The sequence below is a fragment of the Gadus morhua genome, chromosome 22 (assembly GCF_902167405.1).
Source record: "Gadus morhua chromosome 22, gadMor3.0, whole genome shotgun sequence".
Lineage (NCBI taxonomy): Eukaryota > Metazoa > Chordata > Actinopteri > Gadiformes > Gadidae > Gadus > Gadus morhua.
Genome location: NC_044069.1, coordinates 17,430,226 through 17,447,335, shown reverse-complemented (window position 1 = coordinate 17,447,335; position 17,110 = coordinate 17,430,226). Strand labels below are relative to the sequence as shown.

Below are 17,110 nucleotides of genomic sequence, written 5' to 3'. Positions count from 1 at the left end.
TGTGTGTGTGTGTGTGTGTGTGTGTGTGTGTGTGTGTGTGTGTGTGTGTGCTGGTGTCAGCCTGCTTCTGATCATGTGAATGCATGTGTTCCTGTTCCTATGCGTCAGTCAGAGTGTGTGTGTGTGTGTGTGTACTACAGTCCATGCGTGTCTGCTCCCCCGTGCGTGCGTGCGTGCGTGTGCCTCACTGTTGAGGAGGTTCTGCTGGCCCTCCAGCATCTGGCCGATCTGCAGCACCCACACCTGGCAGACCCCCGGGTGGCTGGAGTGGAGCTCCAGGGCCTCCGTGGCGCCGGAGGGCCCCCGCGAGGTCAGGGTGAACCTGCAGGGGTCCCCCTCCTCGTTCTCCTCCAGGCCCAGACAGCTCACCTGCACAGAGCGCCACGTCACACAACGCTGCAGACACACTCTGACGCACCTGACCACTATGGACACGAAGGCCTAGAATATGGACCCTCCAGAGTGTAGCTCAGGGGTCAGCAACCTCTTCTACAGGCAGTGCCAGTTTGAAATGTTCTCATTAATGAGTGTGCCTTAAGCAACAATATATTTAATATTAAGCTGAATTATGACACAGCGACCAAAAACATTTCCAGAAGACCTGGAATTGTATAATGTTTTTTTGTTGTTGTTATATTTGCAACATTGGATTACAAATTATAATTACATATGTCCCATCTTAAAACAACACTTTCAGAAACTCATTCAAAAACATATTTGCAATTGGAGAAATGTAAAAAAAGAGAATATATGAGAATGTTGGAACCATCCACATCATATCTTTAAGACATGTACAGCTTTGCAAAACCATGTGAAGGCGATGCATACAGGCCACTTGCAACAATATTTTAAATATTTCCTTCTCTATTACTCACAACATAGGTTTAGGCTACATACTATCAATTGATCCCATTTCAGAACACTGCTTTCAGTAACTCATTTAAACATATTTGCACTGGGAGGAAATGCCCAAAACAGAATAATAGGGTTAGATAGTAGTAGTAAATAGCAGTAGTAAATCGGTAGTGATGATTATGTGAAATGTTGTGATAAAAAAAAGAAGTGTGTCAATGTTTATGCTGCCACATGCCAGTGGTGGCACGCGTGCCTAGGCTTGCCGACCCCTGGTGTAGGTGAACCTTCTCTCCGACTCAGCTTGGGTTTGAACACTGTGAGGTAGTGCAAGTCAACAGAAGCAGGTTTGACCTGTTATCCTTCACCTTTGGCAACATTTACTTTTAGGGCATTTATCAGACGCGTTTATTCAATAATTACAGCGGTTCACACACACATTGACACACCGAGGGCGAAGGCTACCACGCAAGGCGACAGCAGGCAACCTACCAGTTACAACAAGCCAACCCGCTCTACCTCCTGAGCTAGGCCAACCCCATTGGATATTTATTATCCAACGGATACATGCCATGGCAGCTTTGTGCTATTTCTTTCTTTGGAAGCTAGTACCGTCGAGTAAGATCGTTCTAAACACCCAGACTCGGCAGCTCTGTGAGGGCCCGGGGCCCGCTGCTAATCACCTGCCTGCTGCCCCCACTGAGTCAGCATGGGAGCCGGACCAGATTAGGATATGGCTCAGTCAATAGGATCCCAATGTTAGCCAGAGCAGATTTGGGACGTCCAGACCTGACACTATAACCGGGTGTAACCGGGTGCAACCGGGCGTAACCGGGGCCTCTTTCCCTCACTTACCCGAAGCGTGCACACAAATGACGTGGTAGGCTCCATTGGGTTTGTTTGTTTAGTGGACCTGTGCGCTCACACTCGCATGTGATAGGGCAACTGAATGAAAGTCGATCATTATGTAGCAGTTTAAGGCAGGATCTATATTCAACTCAACGGAGCCACACAGCCGATGGACAAATCCGTTCAAAACACATCTCTCTCAATAATGTGTTATTGCAATATCAGTACAGAGTCAATGTTTTGTGCACCCCCTGATTAGGCAAACTTCTATTATTTGCAACTCGCAACTCAACGGTTTACCAGTAGGTACTGGGAGAAGAACCGGCATTTAAACAAGTGAAAACCATCAAGACAGATTAGCATAGCGATGTAGCAGGGTACCTCCGCCCTCAGAAGAGAACAGGATGAGCCTACACTAGGCCTCTGCCACGCTAGGCCTCTGCCACGCTACCTTGATGCTGCTCTTGTAGAGGAAGCCGGGCAGGGAGAAGCCCCTCTTCTTGTCCAGGGGCTCGCTGAAGAGGACCAGCTGCTCGAAGAGGAAGACCCTCCTCTCCTCCATGCGTCCCAGCGCGCCCCCCTGGGCCTCCAGCACCATGAAGGTGTCCTGCAGCAGCAGGCGGCCCTGGGCTACCACCTTCCCCTGGGAGGGAGGAAGGGGGGAGGGTCACGGGGAGGGGGGGAGGGAGGGAAGAGGGGGGAGGGTCACAAGGGGGGCAGGGGGGGAACACGATGGGAAGGAACGAGAGAAAGGAAGGATTAGCGATTAGCCTGAGAAATATCAGCAGTCACGGGGTGTTTAACGTCTGGTGATGGAATGAAGACGGCGTTGTCCAACAGGAAGGGGACTCCTCCAGACAGGGTTCTTACGTCGAAGCCCTGGAGGCGGCCCACGCTCATGACGTCGTTGCAGCGTTTGGGCACGAGGCACATGACCTCCACCGCTTTCTGTTCAGGGCGGCAGAGGAAACAAGAGCAGGTTTAGACCCGGGGTTGACCTTTCTGGTGCCGCATGGTTTGAGATTAGATGTGGACTGGTTATGATACCTCCAACTCCCCAAACTCCATGCCAGCCTTTCTGGAAGATTTGAGGAAATCCTGTGAAAAGAGAAATTATTTTACTGATTATGTAACTTAATTTTATAGGCTAGCATTGTATGAATGACATACTACTACAAACTACATTTTTTTAAATGCAAAAAAAATCATAAAGTTCTCGCTGAAAAGGATTTCGGATTAGCCAACCACATTATAGACCAGCGGGAACACCTGCACAATAATAGTTGAAAAATAAGCAAAGATTGTGTTCTATCGCCCCCTGCTGAGGGCCAGCCCACACTACAACGTGTGCTGCCATATAACCTTTTCAACAGATGATGTGAACATTGGATTTCATTTAACAATTCATTATTCAGCACCGCATTCCACTGCAATCTGTGAGTGCCTGTAAAACGACGTGGGCTCCTAATTACAGCCCACAACGGACAAGCAGCCCAGATGTTCGACCGGTTTATGATTTATGATTTGTATTCAGTAAAACCATAATACTGGACACCTGCCATGTTCCAAGTGGACTTATGCCTTTTAGCAAACCTGAACCACGGGTTCAAGCAGATTCCAACTCAATTGTCTGCTATTTACACCCTGAAAACAAGGACAGTAGGCGATAAAAACCAGCCTATGACTGAGGCGCCACATCACGGGCTGTCTTCATAAAGTGGTGTGGTGAGAACGTGGACAGGGTTGAAGACTAGAGGGTGGGCCTCATGTTGTTTGTGATACATTCCGTCAGCTCGGCAACCTATGAGCTTGCTGTGGAGTTCACACAAAGATGGCGGCGGGGGGCGCGTTCCTTTGAGTCAAATGTATTTCCAGCGCACGGAGACTGAGCCCCCACCTTCAGCAGCAGCTGGTACTTCATGATCCTCAGCACGGGCTTGGAGAGCAGGTCCGAGATGGGCAGCCGGTGGCCCAGCCGCTGCTTCAGCTCCTGGGGGGCAGAGGGAGCACAGTGAGGGGGGGGGGGACAGGCGGAGACACGGCTGGGACACAGGGAACGCTCGTCAGGGCTCTGATCTGTTCATGTCGTCCTCTGCTGCAGGATAGACTTTTGATTGTTTTGATAGCACGTGTCGACCACTTTGGTGTTTGGAAGCACATCAGTGAAACACACTCGGTGTGGACGTTAGAAGCTAAACCTGCTATGACACATTTCTTAAAAGAGGTAAATAAAGAGGATCGAGTTATTATGATCACGTCGCATCAGAGAGAGAGAGCAGGAGGGCTGACAGAATTGAAGCATCGAGCCACCTCCATGTATCCATTGTTGTATGTTGTTGTGAATGGCTGAATGCAGGCGCGGGCTTGCCCATACCTCAAAGTAGGTGTCGATGTACTCCAGGACAATCTGCTCCGACTTGGGCTTGTTCTGGCAGTAGACCACGTACATGTTGAGGCGCCGCTCCTGTGGCACACACCCCATCACACAGACGAAGGGAGGGTCAATAATTGCAGAGCACTTGCTATTTACCTTTAAGGACATTAGCCTGCACGAATCACTGTCCATTTTTTATAAGTCAAACTGTTCTACAGTTACAGATATATCGATCTGGGTTTTTCTTTCTACAGTGTGCATTCAAACTTTCCTACTCCCGAAGACCACCTTTTGATTTCATATATGTATTTTATTAATAACTATATATTCTATTAGCCTATATTAAAGTATGGATAATATTCGCAGTCAAATTGAATGCAGCTGCTGAAATGAACCGACATGAACATCTTCGTCACCAGATATAGATCTTGTAATTGTGCCTTTTTACAGTCGTCCAGGCAAGCAACGGTTTTATATGTAACCCTGAGTTTGGTGTGAGTTTTGGACCATGGTTACTTGGTTACATCAGGGAAGTGATTGGAAGAATAACAAAAGGGAGGTGAACATGCTGTCTATGTTACCTGTTTGACGAAGAGTGGTCCCAGTCGATCAGGGTCCTGCAGACACTTCTCCAGCTCAGACAGGAAGTAACTGATGGAGAGAGGAGGGTATCCATGCATCAGTAAGGAGGGAGATAGAGTGCTCATACACCAGGAAGATGCAATGGGTCAGTTCGTTTTTTATGCAAACGTAAAAACCCTGAGGAGATCGTTTAAGAGATATGAATGGCTGCATGGATTGGTACTGATATATTAAGAGTTACCTGAACCTGCTACATACTGAACAGGTTTCAAAGGCCAGTTGCCCTTTCACAATCAAGTGAACACGGGACCACTTAACAAACATAGCCTATGACGTGTGTGCACGCTATAATAATAATTAACTAAGACTAATCATTAGCATTGTGACACATTAATGCAACGTCATACGTGTCAACACCGTGGACCCATGGTGCGCGTGTGACCTACTCTTTGTGCCAGTCGTAGATCTGCACGACGTTGCCGAAAACAATCTTGTCCTTGCCCTTCATGTCCTCCGGGATCCCCTCCTCCCTCATTTGGCTCACGTACCCCTGGAGAGAGACACACACAGTCACCAGCCAGTACAGACAGAAACACACACTGAATACCATCACTACACACAAACAACTCACGTCCACCAGCAGACTGAGGTCATTGATGTACTCCCGCTCTGACTCCACCAAATCCACCAGGATGTAACTATAGTGACGAGGCCAGAAGAGATATATACATGACATGGGGTACTACAACCTCGCACAGCTATCATGAGTTAAAATACTGTGTTACTAGAAATATCGCTATGGAGTTCTGACATGTGAGCAGAACCTCTTGGAGGAGACAGAAATCAAAAACTAAAACTGGCAGGATGTTTCAGCTTGTCTTCCCACTGGGAAAAAGCACAGATCACCGCCTCAAGCAACACGATTGGTTGAAGCAAATATGAAGCGATAGGAAGTGAACCCCTTCACCCAAGGTTTCAGCTGGACTGCTACCAGACTTTGGATATTAATCTAAAGTCTGCCTTGTGATTGTGGTTGCACACACACAACCCTAATCCTTCAGGGACAACACAGAGCTCGAACCGTGGATGGGGCTCTCACCGTCTCTTCCGGAGGCTGCCCGTCTTGCGCTCGTCCACCTCGTCGACGGGCGAGGAGGAGGAGAGCAGGGAGTTGTCCGAGGGGTTGAGGGAGGGCGAGCTGCTGTCCCCCGGGTCCACAGACAGGGAGCTGGGGCGCTCCTCCAGAGCCTGAACACCGAGGGGCCAGGAGGAGAGAGTCATGGGTCTCTGTGTGCACAGCACCAGAGCAACGGTGGTCATGTTGTTACGAACTCTAGTTCTGGGATTATAGGCGACTCCGGCTGGGCTTTATGGGCTTGTCCCGTGCACGCTCGCTTCAGTGGCTTTTCTCAGCATTTCAGCATCAATCTGATCATCTGAAAATGACCCCTAATTTTGAAATGTGACCCAAACTGTTACATTTTCATCAGGAAACGTTGAGAGAAAGAGAATAGAAACGAGAGAATAGGGAATAGAAACGAGAGAATAGAGAATAGGAACGAGAGAATAGAGAATAGGAACTTTGTGAGAAAAAGGGAGTCTCCGATGCTTCGGTGTGTGTCTCAAGTAGCAGCAAACTGTGTTGAAACTCTACCTTTGTCTTCTTTATGAGACTTTGAACGCGTCTCCACTCTTGCCCTCTCTGCTTGCAGGCTAAAGTGGCATTGCCTCTCAAGCTGAAGTCGGACCTGGCTGCACTATGGTAGATAGATTCTGCTGCATGTTAGCTACTATTTTACAGGGAACGCCTTTAAAACAATCACGATCATTTCAAGTATAACTGAACCCCCCGTTTCAGCACAAATTCAAACATTAGGAGGAAAATAAAAAAGGTTTTAGGCCAAGAGTTCCAGGAAGGTTGGAGGACGTGTTACTTCCATGGTAAAGACCAACGGCAGTTTTGTGACACTTCTTTATTAAGCTAGTGCCGTTGCGTACGAGCATTACTGGCAGAGTTGAAGGTATACTGTGTAGCGACTGCCGCTAGGGGTCTCTCAAGGAAAACGATGACTGAAGACGTGTGGGGTAGCGTGGGAACTGTTCCCTGTAGGGCGGTGGTTGTCTTGGCTACCCGCGGACGTCAATCTATCTCCAGCCCTATGTTAGCCAACAGAGGTCCACTCTCCCCCCTAGCGAGGTGCTGGCTCAGAAGCTGCCCCTGGGGGGTCAGTGATCCTACCATCTTGCTCTTGACCAACTCCTCGATGGCGCTCACCAGCTCCGCGGCACTGGGGGTCTCGGAGCTGGAGGGGCGGACGGAGAGACGAGAGGACGTCTGCACACGAGAGAGAGACAGACGCAGAGTGAGGGGCTATGGAGGATGAGGAACAGGGGCTGGTGCTCTGCCATGACCGGGGTCCCACCGTGGTGGGGGGACTCGGCGGACTACACGTCTACTCTGGGGACGGAGGTGTTCAGGCGCAGGGGTGGTACTGAGACAAACAGCCCTACACCGCACTGCACCCGGATGGTGATAACCTGCCAAAGCCTACGACCAAAGGCTCAAATTATTGGTTTCAGGTTCAGTTTTGAAGACTAAAGTAGCCTGGTTGTAAGGAGTGCTTTTTAATGATTCTGGTCTTGTCCAATAGAAGATAACCACAGAATCTAATATAATTACGGCTAGTTTTTTTGATTAAAATTGAATTGCTCCGTAAGGACCAAACTGGTGATAATATCCATTAATAGTAATTTCTACACTTTTTTTAAATATCAGGTATCCTCAAAAGGAGCAACGATTAAAATAGAGGGTGAAATCTGTGCGGTTTGAGCATTAACTGTTGTCCTACCTAAACGATGAAGAACCATTTTTTGGCCATACATTTATAAAGGCAGGAGTATTTTGGATGAAGTAGCCAATTGAAGCGTGAACTGAACTCATCGGAAGAGTTGTACTTTACAATGCTTGCTCTCTATCCTTATTTGTTTGGGCATCTTGTTTTCTCTTACCTTAGACAGATAAGGATATTTTATGCGACAAATTACAAGCCCTATCTATGAGTATTTCAGTTTATTTCAACTAAATATTTTGAGACTATGTGAAGCTTTAAAAGAATAACATTATATTTATGTATATCTATATCTATATCTATATCTATATATATATATATATATATATATATATAGATAGAGAGAGAGTTGTTTTCAGTTACTATGGATAGGTGACATGAACTGGAATGAACATTGTATTCAACATTGTTCCCCCAACCCCTTTAGACAAGTTTGAATAAAAATCGGATGAAATCTGAAGAAATGTCAATTAAAAAAGGTACAAATAAAAATGAATGGGAAGGTAGAAAAGGAGAGCAAAATGTCCCGATCTCCAAACAAATCGTTCTTTATAGGTGAGGAGGGATGAGGAGGAAAAAGGTGTGAACAAAGAGATTAACAGAAATCTGTAATTACAGTAGTCTCTCACCCTTGCTGTGCTGTGCTTCAAGACCATTTCCCCCCAATAAGGCTGTCTGGGTGGGGGGGAGGGGGGGCTATTGCGCCCCCTTGTGGCTGCGACCAGCGTTTTGATGCCAATTACTCGCATGGGGTAATGAGGTTAACAGAGGGGAGTGGGGGGGGGGGAGGTTAGGAGGACGGGGGGAGGGTGGGAGTGAGGACAAGGGGATGTAACGGGCACGCACGGATGAAAGAGGGAGGTAGCTTGCGGTGTGATGTCATCGGCTTGATGGAGGAAAGGGAGGGGCAACCGACCACAGTGTGTGTGTGTGTGTGTGTGTGTGTGTGTGTGTGTGTGTGTGTGTGTGTGTGTGTGTGTGTGTGTGTGTGTGTGTGTGTGTGTGTGTGTCTATGAACCTGCCTCAATGCTGTCCTACAGTATGCCCGCTGCCCTCCTAAACCTGCTGCACAGCGACCAAACACTTAACAATCTCTTGTTTTTTGCAGTTTGTTCTTTTTGGTCGTGACAATATTAATACAGCCATATGCCAAGGTTACGCAAGCTGAAAATGCCATATCTTAAAATGATTCAGGAACTGAAGAAATTCCTTTAAAAGTTCAGACATATCTGGTGTTAAGAAAATTATTTTTCTTTAAAGATTGACAAAAGCTGTACGCTAGAAAACATGGGTTGAACAAGTCTAGAGTATAAAATCTGTGAATAATACAATCTAATATCTATCTCCAGTGCCCCGTCAATTCACTGCCCTTAGCGCTGAACAAACGCCCAGAAAAACAACAAGCTAAAACCAGCTCTGGAAGCGGTTGAGTGCCAAAACAGGAAGAGCTTGAGGACTAAAGAACCAAAGAAACAAAGTAAAGAGTTGTAAACCGAGCAGGGGCAGTGGGGGTGAGGAGAGAGCGAGGGTGGGGGCATTTCAGATGGAGAGGTATGGAAACTGTGACAAAGCAAAGACAGGACATAAATCAAGGTAATGCTATAGCGTGGCAGAACAAAAGAAAAAAACAATACAACCAGGAAACAGAAAGTAAACAACGAAAAACCAACAAAACAATAACATTAACAAAAAGAAGAGAAACAGAAATTAGTGTCAGAGGAGCCTTGCTTTGTCGTTGAAGAAGAGGTGAGGGGTTTGGGGGGTGGGAAAGGGTAGGGAGACTTGGTCGGTAATGTCCTACTTCGGAAGTGCAACAAATTCAGCTCTATGGGCCGTGCAGTATTCACATAGAGCCTCTCATTATCTTAACTTTCATTTAAAAGAGGAGAGAAATAGAAAAAGAGGAATAACAGAAAACTGTAAAATAAACTTTTACAGTTAAGAGGAATAACAGAAAACTGTAAAAGACACTAGTTAAAACAAAGATTTGTTTGTTTTGGAAAAGGGAGAATGAAAACTTTAAGTGGCAATCTCAAAGATTTCCGTTTTATTGTATTTTGTGACACCTTCGGCGATAATGGGTAATAATTCCCATTGAACCGACATCCAGTAACATTTATAATACTACATATGCAGGGCCTTTCATAAGCAGAGGTGTGTGAGAGGACTAGAATGACCTTAGAAGAGTCAGTGGACTAGAGGCTCAATCGCCATGGTTTTATCTCCTTTGGCAATAGATAGTGACTTAACGGATATTTACTCGCATGTAAATCTTCGAGATTGACACTAACAAATAGAGTTATATAACTAGGATGGCCACAAACATTTGACATCTTTGTTTCACTTGATTTCTTCTACAAAGAAAAGGAATAAATAAACGTCCTGTCGTAACCATGACAATCCCAGCAGCCACCTCCCAAGGTCTAAAAGGGTGTCATTACGATTGGCTGAGGGGCTAAACTGGCCAGCTGGGAGGGTCTTAACTCATCGCTACCAAATTCAAAACCACACTACCCAGCATGCATCACAACACTTCACTCATTGTGTTTCTGGCCTCTGGTCCAGGTTGACCCTCCCCCCCCCCCTTCTCCCAGACCCCCCACCTTGTCGTCGGGGGCGTCCGGCTGCAGCAGGCTGTGCTGCTGGATGGCCATGGGGGGCGGCAGGGGCACCGAGTCGGCCCCCTCCTCGCCCTCCTCCTCCCCGCAGCTCTGCATGCCCGACGAGCTCGACTTGGACAGGGTGCCGCTCGACAGACCCTCGTTGCGCACCCTCTGGGAACACACACACACACACACACACACACACACACACACACACACACACACACACACACACACACACACACACACACACACACACACACACACACACACACACGGTGGTGAGCGACTGGTTTGTAGGAGTGAGAGCTCGCGCTGGGGGCGGCGAGTGGTTCTTCTTAGTGTGCGTCATCACGTCACATTTAATTCTTATATTATCATATCATTATTATATCATATTGATTCCTATCTGTCTATGGTGCTCGACCCAATAGAGGGACAATCTCGTCTTTGACTCATTAATAACATCAATGATGTCATGATGTTATTAATAACATCGCCATCCCTGAGCGTTGCAGGCAGAAGATGTGTATGTAACCCAGCATGTCCCCTCTCTGCACCCCCCCGCACCTCCTCCACCGTCTCGTCCTGGGGCGTCGCGGCGCTGTCGTCCGAGTCCTTCTGGGAGCCCAGCGTGCCCACGTCCCCGCTCTTCCTCACCTCGCGGTTCTTCTTGTGTTTGTGCGCCAGCTTCTTGACGTGTCCGTCCGCCTTGCCGCTGCTCAGCCGGCGCACCGGGCTGGTCAGCCACTTGCGCAGCGTGTTGCCTTGAGCGGGGGAAAGGGATTGACGTCATCGTTGGTGTGGTTAGCATGGGGAGACGGTATGAATGCCAGTTGGAGTGACCCATTCTTTAGTGGGCATTTTGACTCCGGGAGATATCCTGCTTCGATGAGTGCTGGGATTAGCATTCCCAGCAGGGCTCTGTCTGCTGATTAGGCTAAATACATTTGGCTCTGATTGTGTACTGCTTGGGTGTTGTTAGTAGACTGAATCTAATTTTACATTGTTGATGTGTTGTCAAACTTAATATAATTATATATTATTATTGTGTTGTTAATATACTTCTTCGGGTCCGGGGATATGTGTGGATGTGTGTGTGTGTGTACCTGGGGCTGTGTGTGTGTACCTGGGGCTGTGTGTGTACCTGTGGCTCTGTGGCTCTCTCTGTGTGTGTGTGTGTGTGTGTGTGTGAGTGAGAGTGAGAGTGAGAGTGAGTGAGGGAGAGAGAGAGAGAGAGTGTGTGAGTGTGTGTACCTGGGGCTCGATGCTTGGGCCCATGTGTGTGTGTGTGTGTGTGTGTGTGTGTGTGTGTGTGTGTGTGTGTGTGTGTGTGTGTGTGTGTGTGTGTGTGTGTGTGTGTGTGTGTGTGTGTGTGTCTACCTGGGGCCCGGTGCTTGGGTCCGGGCGAGGTGTGGATGTGCATGCCGTGGCCCGGCTGTAGCGTGGCCGAGGAGCCCGGGAGGATGGAGTCGTTACTGCACACCGACAACGTGTCTGAGGGGGGGGGTACAACACACGGTAGAGTTGAACAACACCCTCTTATCCCCCGGGTCTCCCCGTTCAACCACACAAGGCCTTGTTGCCATGGCTACCTTTGTGGTTGAAGATGCCCTCCATCTCCATGGAGGAGCGGGAGTGGGCGATGCAGAGCACGGCGCAGGGCACCAGGCCCTCGTGGGCGGGCGAGCGGTCGGTGGTCCGCACCAGGCACCAGTCGGGCCGCTCGTGGCAGCGCTCCAGCACCTCCACCGTCTGGCCCCGCCGCACCGTCAGCTCGTTGCTGTTGCCCGCCAGGAAGTCGTGGATGACCACCGTGAGCTCACAGCCGCCCGACAGCTGGGGGGGAATAACCGACAACTGTAACCCATGGGCCACGTCTCATCCAGGGTTCTGTCTACTGGGATGGTTTTGGAATTCCTCGATGCTATCCACCAATTTTCACGGATCAAAAGACCGTTTTTTAATACTGTTTTTGTGCTAGAGCTCCACTGGCCACAAACTTCTGACTCCTTTAGAGCTGGCAAGACACTTCTGAACAGTGCTTTAATGATGCATCCATTTCAAATCTTCAGTACGGATCTCCCGGTATATAGAACCCTGATCCCATTCACACATGCAGGAAATCCTCCGGAGGAAGACTGCGTGTGTGAAGGAGGCCGTGGAGGAACAGATCAGCGCCCGAGCGATCGTACAAGAGCAGCCTCCATGGCTCGACACATCACATCTCATCATTACACGTGCATACGTAGTGTGTGTGTGTGTGCGCACCTTGTCGCTGTCCAGGGTGTTCTGAGAGGTGCGGGAGGCCAGAGAGATGGTGTCTGGCTGGCTGCTGCCCTCACCCTGACTGTCCAGGTCTTCTCCGTCCCTGAACACAAGCCAAGTCCAGTCAGTGCATGTGTGTATCTGTGTTTGTACATGCGTCCATACGTGTGTGAATGTGTTTGTACATGTGCGTACATGTGTTTGTACGTGTGTCTATATACTTGTGTGTATATGGGTTTGTATATGTGTGTATATGTGTTTATCCATGTGTGTACTAGTGTGTGTGCGCGTGTGCGTGTGTACCTGCGGCCCTTGTGGTGCTTGGCGGTGGTGGCCTTGGGGATGTGGATGGGCTCCTTCAGGGCCCCCCTCAGGTGGATGGTGCGCTCCTGGATCACCTCCCTGATGTGTTTGATCCAGTCCTGCTTGTTCTCGATGTTGGAAGCCTGGTGGAGGGGCGGAGGCCACGGTTAATGACTTCCTCTGAAGACATGAACCTTAAATCTGTTAACATGTCTCAGAGATCTGAAGTTGCCTCCTTTCTTTATCTCTGTACACAAACATAGGATTTGGTTTTGGACAAGGTCCGCAGTCCAAATTGTATCTGAATAAGACATACTATGTGTGTAGTGATGAATGTGTTCTTGTATCATTGGTGATAGAGGCAGAGAGGAGGGCAGCTTCAGACGTGTTAAGGGGGGCTGTATGGGGAAAGTAGGGGGAGGGAGGGGTAGTGGGTACTCACCATAGCTCCGTGTTTGAATCCCTGACTTAGCTTTGATTAAAATACAGAATAAGACAGTGTTTACTTGTTTATTTTTGGATGATCAAATTATTGTTTTTTATCATATCGGTTTTACAGGACATTTATTTCAAATGGACAAAGATGGTGGTCGCACAGAAGCACAACAATGATAGGGTTTCATAACGTCTGCCTCAGCCAATCAAATGTGAGGTGAGTCGTACAGAGTGCTGCAATTTTTTGCCATGTATACTGGTGTGTGTGTGTGTGTGTGTGTGTGTGTGTGTGTGTGTGTGTGTGTGTGTGTGTGTGTGTGTGTGTGTGTGTTAGTGTGTGTGTGTGAGAGGGAACCAGTAGTAGGTAGTCAACATACATTTCCTTTAGGAGCACTATGAGGGAAACATGACGCAACGTGTTTCTGAAATGCCTGACAAATTTTGCTGTTTGTTTTCAGACACAGTTCAGCTCTCCTCTTGCTGTTCAGCTAAACAAAAGCAGGCTAAACCTTCTTTAATGTAAAGAAAATATGGAAGTTAATCTCTTTAATGGAATATATAGTTAACACTCATTGTGTCCGAGGTATAATGTTACATAGGATTTAGTTGTGATATTACTCAGTGTCTGAGGTATTGTGTTATAGCATTTAGTTATGATATAACTCATTGTGTGGTAGGTCTTCAGCAGGTGTCACGATGATTGAAGCATGTTACCCCACACAGAGAGAATGAAAGATGCTACCATCCACAGTCGAAGCAAGAGACAGAGAGATAAGAGAAATAAAAAGCAGCCACATATATGAGCTTCTCTATGTTGGCGAACACCACCAGACTACAGATGAGGAAGAAAAGCAGGCGGTCAGAGTCTAGAGAGCACAAAGAGGAGCTACAGACGTCTACCATGAAAGCAGCTCATGCAAACACACAAGAAGAAGAAGAAAGCGGAGGTTTGCGGGCCTCAGGGCGTGCTCACACCTACAGGTCGGACGATCAGAGCCCAACCAGCAGCTCATTATTTTTAAAGGGTTGCACTCTCACTCTGATTCATTTTGCGTTGTCACAGCGAGGTTTAAAATGCCAGATGTGTAAACAAACGCCTTACGCCAACAAACCACGCACACAGAGTTCAGAACCAGCTGACCAGACGAGGTATGAAAGCACCCTGAGACAAATGCAACGGCCAGGGAAGAGGTGGCGGCGAGAGAAACAGCCGAGAAAGAGCAAGGAAGAGCGCAGAGAGAGAGAGTCCTACCTTGAGTACAATCTTGTTGTCGGAGGTGGGCGTGCGTCCCACCCAGAGAGCAAACTTACAGGGGTCGCCCTCAACGTGCTCCGTCACCCCTAACTCCGACGTCTGGTAATGGGGGGAGAGAGAGAGAGAGAGAGAGAGAGAGAGAGAGAGAGAGAGAGAGGGAGAGGGAGAGAGAGAGAGAGAGAGAGAGAGAGAGAGAGAGAGAGAGGGAGAGGGAGAGAGAGAGAGAGAAAGAGAGAGAGAGGGAGAGAGAGAGAGTCGTGAGCCATTTACTCGATGCAGTCTGGCGTGTTGATCTGCGTCTTCACAACATGAGAAGCATCGAGGGCAGGGCCTTACAAAGAGCTTGCTCTTGTAGATGTATTTGCTCCTGCCGTTGGAGTCCTTGACCTCCTTGCTGAAGATCAGCGACATCTCAAAGAGGAAGAGGTGGCGCTCGCGGCCCTTGCGGATGAGAGTCTTGGGGTCCCACACCTGGAAGGAGTCCTGCAGGATGAGCTCGCCCTGGGACTCCAGGTTCTCATCGAAGCCTGGGAAGAAACGCGGCGGGCATTAGGCCCCGAGGACTCCAGACTAGCGTGCGTGCGGTGAGGGAGACGTGGTGGGTGAAGCTCACCTTCCAGCATGGAGAGGTGCATGGCGTCGTTGGCTCTTTTGGGAACACTGAGCATCACCTCCAGGCCGTCCTTGATCTCCCCCTTCCCTTCCTCACAGCAAGTCAACAGCTCCTGAACACACACACACACACACACACACAAACACACACACACACACACACACACACACACATCATGAAGACAGGAACCATGGAGGCTGTAACCATGGCGATGGTGAAACCGTGGAGGCGGTTAAACCGCGGAGGCGTCAACCGTGGATGCAGTAACCACAGAGATGGTAATAATGGAAACGGTACCCATGGAAACCAACCATGGCGTGTGCCCTGCGGCCGGACGGCGTACCTTGAGCAGGAGCTGGTACTTGGTGATTCTCTGCACTGGCTTAATGAGGTAGGAGGAGATGGAGTTGGCCAACCGGTGCCTCTGCTGGATCTCCTGCAACGCAGAGAAAACACAAAGCTGGAACTTTGCGGATCCCCCATGGGTTTCCCATGATGCAACAGACCAGGGGGGGGGGGATACTCACGTCGAAGTAGGGCCCGGCGAACTCAAGGATGAGCTGCGTGGAGTCCGGCTTGTTCTTACAGTAGTTCACGTACATCTGGAACTTATCGGCCTGCAGCACACACACAACGGAGGAGGTCAGGGGGAGACAGCTTCCTGTAGTGTGTGTCGCTGTCTGGTAGCTGTGAACGGGCCGCAGCACTCACCCACGTGACGAAGCAGTGGCCCACATCTTCAGGCAGCTGCTCGTACTTCTCCAGCTCTTTGAGGAAGATGCTGGGGAAACGCAAGAAATACAAAGACGGACACTAATTTAAATAATTGGTAAAGATGACTTTCTTAATCATTTTCTCCTTTCTTGAGATGCTTCTATTCGATTAAGATGCGGCTACTAGCTACTACCCCCCACATAATGAATTTAGAAATGTAAATACAAGCTACAGACATTTGATGCAATTTTAACTTATGTTATAACATAACTATAAATAACCGCTAGAGAAACAAGATAACCTTTCAAACAGTGCTCAGTTATAACTAGCATTATTAATCATACTATCATAATAACAGCAATACTGCTAGTTCTTCCAAAGACAGTGGGCCAGACAGAAAGATAGAGCAGCTTGCTTCTCCTCACTTGTGGTGGAACTCGTAGAGGTCCTGCATGTTGCCGAAGATGATGTGTTCCTTGTTGATGATCCCTGGAGGAATCTCCTCCACCCCACTGGTCATCTCCCACAGGTACGTCTAGAGAGAGACAGAGACAGAGACAGCGAGAGAGAGGGTGAGCATTGCATTGCACTGGAGGAATATATATATATATATATATATATATAAGAATCTCACTTGATGTGCTAAGTACAACTTACATCCATGCACTCCCGGAGGTCGCGCACATAGGCCTTCTCCGTCTGAATCAGCTCTGCCATGATGAACCTAGGCGCACACACACACACACACACACACACACACACACACACACACACACACACACACACACACACACACACACACACACACACACACACACACACACACACACACACACACACACACACACACACACACACGGGAGGAGGGGGAAAGGAAAGAGTAAGAAACCAGAAGGGAATCAACCCAAACTAACCCTGATCATTTGTTTCCCTCATGTCTGAATACAGCCGTAAATCCCCTTCCATAAGCAGATAGAATACAATTTAACATCAACAGATAAGATTCTCCCTCCAAGAAGAGGGGGACAGTTGGGGGGGGTTAAACGGGTAAGCAATATGGAACTCCATTGGACCTTTGCATAATTGCTTATAGCTAGCAATCTTCACTTAAGCCTCTTTACAACGTTGGCTATGAGAACAGTATCTAAGGCACATGCTGAGATTATTGAAAGCCTTGTGCACTGGCAGAGCAAAGATCGGAGGCCTTTCAGCGCTTATAATGACGGGCCCGCTCTCTAACCAACAGAGGAAGCTCCTTCATGGGACGACCAAGAACACAAGGAAGAGCTGACATACTCCTTCCTGCGGGCCGACTTGCGTTTCTCCTCGTTGAGCTCGTGGGCGGCGTCCCTCAGCTTGACCTCTGACCCCGGGGCGCTGGCTGGGATGATGTCCAGCTGGAGGTCCTTGCTC

At 48.5% G+C, this 17,110-nt stretch overlaps 1 protein-coding gene across 4 annotated transcripts in view; it reads right to left on the bottom strand.

Moving 5' to 3' along the window:
• Positions 1 to 17,110, bottom strand: part of trioa (trio Rho guanine nucleotide exchange factor a) — a 73,014-nt gene that overhangs the window by 9,497 nt on the left and 46,407 nt on the right. For 2 of the 4 annotated variants that reach the window (XM_030346829.1, XM_030346830.1), the window contains exons 26-52: positions 16,994 to 17,109; positions 16,355 to 16,421; positions 16,123 to 16,232; positions 15,695 to 15,764; positions 15,511 to 15,600; positions 15,327 to 15,419; positions 14,984 to 15,095; positions 14,707 to 14,897; positions 14,368 to 14,469; positions 13,123 to 13,152; positions 12,681 to 12,823; positions 12,381 to 12,480; positions 11,705 to 11,948; positions 11,493 to 11,606; positions 10,680 to 10,876; positions 10,110 to 10,280; positions 6,897 to 6,992; positions 5,757 to 5,905; positions 5,289 to 5,355; positions 5,104 to 5,207; positions 4,657 to 4,726; positions 4,076 to 4,165; positions 3,599 to 3,691; positions 2,749 to 2,799; positions 2,572 to 2,649; positions 2,153 to 2,344; positions 189 to 369 (exon numbers count right to left, since the gene is read on the bottom strand). In XM_030346829.1, coding sequence (XP_030202689.1) covers positions 189 to 369; positions 2,153 to 2,344; positions 2,572 to 2,649; positions 2,749 to 2,799; positions 3,599 to 3,691; positions 4,076 to 4,165; positions 4,657 to 4,726; positions 5,104 to 5,207; positions 5,289 to 5,355; positions 5,757 to 5,905; positions 6,897 to 6,992; positions 10,110 to 10,280; positions 10,680 to 10,876; positions 11,493 to 11,606; positions 11,705 to 11,948; positions 12,381 to 12,480; positions 12,681 to 12,823; positions 13,123 to 13,152; positions 14,368 to 14,469; positions 14,707 to 14,897; positions 14,984 to 15,095; positions 15,327 to 15,419; positions 15,511 to 15,600; positions 15,695 to 15,764; positions 16,123 to 16,232; positions 16,355 to 16,421; positions 16,994 to 17,109 — 3,121 coding nt within the window. The remainder of the gene's footprint in view (positions 1 to 188; positions 370 to 2,152; positions 2,345 to 2,571; positions 2,650 to 2,748; positions 2,800 to 3,598; positions 3,692 to 4,075; positions 4,166 to 4,656; positions 4,727 to 5,103; positions 5,208 to 5,288; positions 5,356 to 5,756; positions 5,906 to 6,896; positions 6,993 to 10,109; positions 10,281 to 10,679; positions 10,877 to 11,492; positions 11,607 to 11,704; positions 11,949 to 12,380; positions 12,481 to 12,680; positions 12,824 to 13,122; positions 13,153 to 14,367; positions 14,470 to 14,706; positions 14,898 to 14,983; positions 15,096 to 15,326; positions 15,420 to 15,510; positions 15,601 to 15,694; positions 15,765 to 16,122; positions 16,233 to 16,354; positions 16,422 to 16,993; position 17,110) is intronic. The other 2 variants (XM_030346831.1, XM_030346832.1) reach the window with 1 other exon arrangement.